This window comes from Alligator mississippiensis, chromosome 1, assembly GCF_030867095.1.
Source record: "Alligator mississippiensis isolate rAllMis1 chromosome 1, rAllMis1, whole genome shotgun sequence".
Classification (NCBI taxonomy): Eukaryota; Metazoa; Chordata; order Crocodylia; family Alligatoridae; genus Alligator; species Alligator mississippiensis.
The window spans coordinates 480,385,157-480,392,019 of record NC_081824.1 but is presented as its reverse complement, the minus strand read 5'-3'; the positions used below and the strand labels follow the sequence as shown (position 1 = coordinate 480,392,019).

General features: G+C 54.8%; 1 protein-coding gene across 1 annotated transcript; it reads left to right on the top strand.

Annotated features, from left to right (window-relative positions):
• Nucleotides 1-5,610, top strand: LOC132249527 (E3 ubiquitin-protein ligase TRIM11-like; the record flags this gene model as incomplete). The annotated part of the gene is made up of 4 exons (XM_059724859.1): nt 1-369; nt 1,051-1,073; nt 1,183-1,283; nt 4,043-5,610. Coding segments are annotated over 4 exons (1,035 nt in total), but the record flags the coding sequence as incomplete, so codon positions are not given.
• Between the last annotated feature and the right edge of the window lie 1,253 nt (nt 5,611-6,863).

Sequence of the window (6,863 nt, the reverse complement as noted above, 5' to 3'; positions counted from 1 at the left end):
TGTGTGCATTATATATCTGGTGACAGTATAGCTAATGACAAAGGGCTGCACACACTGAATTCATGCCTTCCCTCTGTGAATGCAAAGTTGAAAGTGGAGATCGCAGCTCACACTTGTTTTTGGTGCTTGTTCTGGAAGAACAAGGTAAAGCAACAGAGAGAGGGAATCAAGTCTGAGTGCGAGAAGCTGCGTCACTTTGTGAGCGAGGAGGAGCAGCGGCTTCTGCAGAGACTGGAGGAGGAGGAGAGGGAGACTCTGCGGAGCCTGGAGGCGAACGTAGCCCAACTCTCCCGGCAAAGCTCCTCTCTGCGCACGCTGATCTCGGAGATAGAGGAGAAGAGCCGGCAGACACCTGCTGAGCTGCTGCAGGTGAGCGTGTGCTGTTGATCCGGCCCCTCAATGCTGCTGCCTTCTGGCACAAAGCAGCCCCCAGCCTGGACCCCAGAACTGGGGGAAACTGAGCCAAGACTCAGGTGAGAGTTTCCATCATCCTAGAGGTGTACCAGTTTGTACTGGGAGGAAATCCTGATTTGGGAGAAGCCCGAAGTTATTGAACATGAAGGCTGCCTACAAAAATGAAAAAAAGGGATTTACTTTAAGCTCAGAACGCCCCTCCGCCAATCCCAGCACATGTCCAGAAGAGGTATCATGTGATTTGGACCTGGCTTGCCCAGTATCTGTATACACTGGGCACTTCAGGAGGGTTTTTTTGGAGCTTTTATCTAGAAGCTGATTGAATCAACTTTAGATTGAAGCACCAAAAATCCCCACTGAACTGTGTGATCTAGCGAGGTGCTGTGGAGCCGGGTCCAATATACATGCTGTCTCTTCCAGTAAAGCAGAGTTTAGTTTGTTTTTCATGTCTCCCAATATCCAAACTGGACAAGACAGGGCATCTGGAGGTAGCCGAGCAAATATTCTGAGCAAAGTAATAGTGAGACAGAGGTGATAGCTGAGAGATTGTTCATGGCCCCTTGGCTGCAGCCAAGTGCACCAGGCAGAGGCAGACCAAGAGAATATTCACTATTGCCCTCCTTTTTCCCTTTCCAGGATGTGAGAAGGACCTTGGACAGGTGCTGAATCTTCCCCTTCCCCCTCCCAGTACATTGCTGCTTGGGCTGTGGCAGGAACACCTCCCTGGAAGAGCTGGGCTGAGCGATGATCGGGATATGTTCCTCTTAGGAGCAAGGATGTGAAGCTTCAGGAAGCAAAAGCTGTTTCCACAGAACTGAAGACCCCGTGCAGCATCCCAGGGATGGTGGAAATGCTGAGGAAATTCAGAGGTACATCGCAGCACATGCCAGGGTCATTGGCAAGAGCCGTGCAGAGTGCACTGGGGGATGTGGCACACACAGCACAGGGGATGTGGCTGCCGTGTTGGCAGTCTCCTCGGCCCATGTCTGAGGGCCTCTGGATCGGCAGGGGAAAAAGTCCCGTTGTAATTTCCATGCAGGGCACGGCTGGGTCATTCCAGTGGGGGAAGTGACATAGGAAACAGGGACATGGTTAAAGAGGGACATGGTTAAATACGTACGACATGGTTAAAGGGGGCGTGGTTAAATACGTGGGACATGGTTAAATACGTGGGACATGGTTAAAGGGGGCATGGTTAAATACGTGGGACATGGTTAAAGGGGGACATGGTTAAATACAGGGACATGGTTAAATACGTGGGACATGGTTAAAGGGGGACATGGTTAAATACAGGGACATGGTTAAAGGGGGACATGGTTAAAGGGGGACATGGTTAAATACGTGGATCCCTGTTCCTGCTGTGGGAGAGAGGAGTTAATGCCAGTACCAGGTGCTGCCACGCAATGTCTTAGTTAAATCCCTGGGTTAATCTCAACTCAAGGTCAAGGGCTGAAGGGAAATCTGGGCCTCTGCATGCAATGGGGAAGGTCCACAGCATACAACAGTCTGCAGTCCCTGGGCCTTGCAGTGTGGTGCAGCCTGCAGTGCCCAAGGGAGCTGAGCACCACCACCGGGATGCCCTGGGTGCCATCCTGCCCATTCCCAGAGCTGTGCACAGGCCCCGAGTGCAGTGAGATGAAGCAGGGAGAGGCTTTTACCTGCTCTCCATTTCCAGCTCCTTTCCAGCTATGTTTGGCCCCTACAGCAGGATCCTCCAGGCTTCCTCTTCCAGCCCCATGGCCAGCCCATCTCTCCCTGCCTGCTGCTTGCTACTCCCAGCAATTTGGGGTTTTCTGCCCTTCCACACACTCCCTGCCCTGGATGCAGCTCAGTCCCTGCCCTGCCACTTCCCTGAATTCAGATCCTAGGGAAACGTCTCTCCTGCCTCAGTCATCTCTTACTCAGGCTTTCAGTCCTGATGACTGCCACGTCAGCTGTGGCTCCAAAGAGGGGAAGGATGGTCCCTTCCCTGAGGCAATGGGGAGGGCAGGTGGCCCAGAGGTCAGCCGCAGCCAGGCATTGGCTTGCCCTGACAGTGTAGACAGGCATCCGCAGCCCCCATCCCCCTCCAGGCACCAACGAACACGGACCCAACTGGCAGGTCCCAGCCTGGTCTCTGCAGCTGTTTCCTGCCCGTGATGGTGCAAAGCAGCAGCCAGCGCAGTCCTGCCCACACAGAGCTGCAGCCCAGCACCTGGTTCCACCCGGGACTGGGTTTGGGAGAGTCAATGCATCTGTTCTTAAAGGGGCTTTCATGCCCCAGCTCAGTCCATGGTGTAGAGAGGGCCTGAGGCTTTCCTGAATGATGTGGGCTTGACAGGGACATCTGGCGTGTCTCACTTACCTTGCCCAGAGCTGTCACCTTCTCCATGTGTGTAAGACAAGCCTGGAGTCAGGCTGAGTGTGTGCAGGGCCTGTCCTGGGCCAGTCTGCATCCAGAGCGGGGTGTGAGATCTCCAGCCCCGCGGGGACCCCCCAGCCCTGCCTGGACCTGCCCCTGGATGAATGATTACTGAGAGTAAGGACAGGGGACAGTGGAGGCACACCTTGTGGCTCTGGGCCAAGCTCTGGGGGCACTGTGTGGTAGGGGCAGGTGTGCACAGATCACAGCCCCCAGGGACCTTGGGGAGGGCAGGTCAGGCTGGAGCTGTCCAGACCCATGGAGCAAGTGCTGCTTAGAGGTGAGCTGGGACTTGCCCCAGGTGCAGCTGAGCTGTCCCTCACCTGAGTAGGGCTCAGTTATTGGGGAAGTCCCCCCTCACTCCTAAGTGGCCCCAGACTCAGCAATGGGCCCTGTTCTGCGGTGCTTAGTGCCCCTGTCAGTGCTCCCCCTGCCCTTCCCTCCCCTCCCCACCCCGTGCGCCCAGCCCCATGCACGGCCCTGCCCTGGGCTGGGCTCTGGGGAGGCGCTGGCTGTGGGGTGCCCTGGCTGCAGTCCTGTGCCCACAGGGCTGGGGCATGGGGGTCCCCGCTGGGGCAGAGCAGCCCAGCCTGGGGTGGCAGGGGCAGCACCCACCTGCTGTCCGCAGCACACCGAGTGACCCCGGCCCAGAGCACAGAGACTCCTGGGCCCTGCCCCCTGCCCCCCTGCCCCCCCTTCCCCCGGGCAGGCTGCTCTGCTGGGCCCCTCTGCTCCCTGCTGTCTCCCAGCCCGGCCTCCTCCCTGCAGCCTCCCTGCCGCCCCCCTCGCCCCCTTCCCAACAGCGCCCGCGACACCAGCTCAGGAGTTTGGAGCCCACTCCTCTTGCCCCCCCCCCCAGCAAAGCAGCCCCGCTAGGTGTGGGGGAAGGGCAGGGCAGGGACCTACTGGGATGACATCATCGCAGCCCCTCCTATTCTAGGGGCCTGTCCTGCCCCCACCTCATGCTCCTCTCGCCCCTCGTGGCTCCTGCACCCAGGCTGGGAATGCTCTGGGGATGAAGGGGCTGGTGGGGACGTCCCGCTTTCCTGTACTCCCCATTTCCTTTTCCCCCATTTCCTGTTCCCCGCATTTCCTGTTTCCCCCATTTCCCCGCGGGGCGACGGTGGTTTCCCAGCAGGGACCAACCCGCGAGTGCTGGGACGCAGCGAATTCCCCGTGATCGCGGGGACCGCCTGCGCCGGCCCTGACCCGTGACTCTCTCCCCAGTGGACGTGACTCTGGACCCAGGGACGGCTCATCCCAACCTCGTCCTGTCTAAGGATCGGAAACGTGTGAGACTTGGAGACAAACAACAGGCTCTACCTGACACCCTGGAGAGATTTGATACTTGTCCCTGTGTCCTGGGCTCGGAGGGGATCACGGGCGGGAGGCGCTACTGGGAGGTGGAGGTGGGAGACAAGACGGACTGGGCCCTGGGCGTGTGCAGGGAGTCTGTGCGCAGGAGGGGGGAGGTCACAATGACAACTGGCCATGGATACTGGGTCGTGTGGTTGCGGGATGGGGGTTACAAGGCTTGCACCTACTCCCTGACCCCCCTACCAGTGCACTTGCGGCCCAGGAGGGTGGGGGTTTTCCTGGACTACGAGGGGGGCGAGGTCTCATTTTACAATGTGACCGACAGGTCCCATCTCTTCACTTTCACTGACACCTTCTCTGGGATCCTGTGCCCGTATTTCTATCCTGGTCTTAAACGTGGGGGCACCAACGCGGCTCCCCTGACCCTGTGCCCGGTCCCAGCCCAGCCCTGAGGGAATCCCTGTCCCTGCCATGACCCGCGGGGGGCACAGACTGTCCCCTCCCCACGCTCCGGCTGCCACCCCTCGGTGCCCCCGGGGTGGGGGCAGGGCTGGGGTCTCCATCACAGGAGCTGCTCCAGCCTGGACCCAGCTGCTGCCCTGGCCCAGGGCTCGTCTCCCAATCCCCCCACGCACAGCACCCCGCTGGGAGGGACCGGCTCCAAACTCTCATCCTTCACTTCCATATCCTTTCAGTCTCTCGGGGTTTTACTTTGTTTGTTCACCTCTCTTAGCACTGTCCCCCTTTCCCCTCCCCTGCCCTCCCTCCATTCACTTTTATATTTAAAATAAACACCTCTGCATTGCACACATTTCTCTGCACACCATTGCTCACCCTCTGATGAGTGAGCACTTGCTCCTGAAAGCTGATGCATCTGGGATTCAGTGAGTATAGTGCGCAGGTTTGTTATTACCCTAAAATAGAATAGTTTTCTGAAAGCATACTGTTAGGTTTACAATAATTTGGATTTTTAAGAAGTATTAGCTTTACAGCTGAATACAAGGCATGACCTGTGGCCTAGTAATGCAGCTGACCACAAGGCAGAATGATAGCTAGGCCTTTGCTTGTGTCAAGTAATCATTTTAACTGCAACAAGCATTTTCTGAGTTAAAAAGTGAATCTGTGTCTGTGTGCTAAAAAAAATCAGCTACAGCAAGAAGTAAGATAAGACAGAGAAACCATTGTTTGAGCTTACTGGTTGTGTCCTTGAGAAGTATCTTCTACTGTGTAAGGTTTTGCTAACATAATGTTACTGTTACTTAACTTTTAGCTTTTAAAAAGTGCTAGTTCAGCTTAATAGAAATATGCTGTTATAAAGATTTGTAGAGCACCGCCCCAAGTATTGCTTTTTGTTAACCATATAGTCTTGCTTTGTTGTAAGAAGTATAAAAGATCGCCTCATCCTTGATGGGGGGCCATTTTGCCTTTTGCTAGCTTTATGGTCTTTGCTCGAGCAAATAAACAGCTGTCTTTCTTTACCCGCGTTGTCTGTCAATCAAATTACAGCTAGACAACAGAACTTAGGGAGGTTTCTCCCACCACAATTTGCCACCCCAGATGGGACCTGTGTAGCTTGACGCCTTTGGAGACCTCCATCCCCCGACACCCCAGCGCGCACCAGGTGAGTTCACCTATTGGGTTAGTCTCGGGAGGTGGACGGTCCCCTCAGGACCAATAAGGCGGGATCCTCAAGTCGGGTAAAGGAACGGTACCGGCGAGTACCTCAGGTCAGGTATGTTTTTGGTTTCTATCTGGTTTCTGGTTTTCTGGTTTTACCTCTAGAGGTCTCTGGAAGCAGTCTTTGAGGGTATCTGTCTGCTGATCTAAACGCTGATAGAGCCAGCAGCCTCGCTGAAAGGCAAAAGACACAGATATAAGGTAGAAATGCTGTTATAACGGCCAATGACTAGGGTCTTGGACTCAAGACGCCCCTCCTCACAGAGAAAGCCAGTGGGGTCCGAGGACACCGGTTGTTGTACGTGGACGAAACAGCTTCTAGGCAGGTAGAACTTAGGGAAATAAGACTGCTTGTGCTTGGATATAATCATGGGTTCCGGTCTAGGGAAAGTTATTCCTGATTCACCCCTTTATTTTATGATTAAGAATTGGAAACATTTGGAGGGACGGGCAGAACTGTCCAAGTCTCGTATGGCAGAACTCTGTTTAACTAATTGGATGTCTTATACGTCCCAGTTAGATTTGGGAAGACAATGGCCAGAAAATGGATCATTTGACCTAAATCGTCTGGCTGCCTTACGAAAGATCTTGGAGGACCTCCGCCCTGGCCAAATTAGTTATTGGTATTTATGGGACAACGTTGCTAGCAAGCAATTAAAACCTTTAGCTTCCCAGACCCCTGCACCTTTTCCAAATCTGTTAGCTCCCCTTCTATATCCAAAACCTGCTGCACCACCATCATATTCAGAAGATGATTACAGACCCATGCCTAGGCCCCCTAACCTACCATTGATACCACCCCAAATGTTTGAACCCCAAAACATTGCCCCTGGGCCGGCCGAGGGACTGGGAAGTCTTCGGGAGGCATCACCTCGATTGTCTCTCTCAGAATCCCCGAGTCCCGGATCTGGAGATGGGTCAAGAGATCCCTCTCCAGATTCCAGTTCCACTCCGATTTCAAATCGCACTCGTCAAAAATTGTCTAAGCCTGAACTTCAGTTACCTCTAAGAGAATACCCTGTGCCTGGCGAGGATGGAGAAGTTATCAGTCACT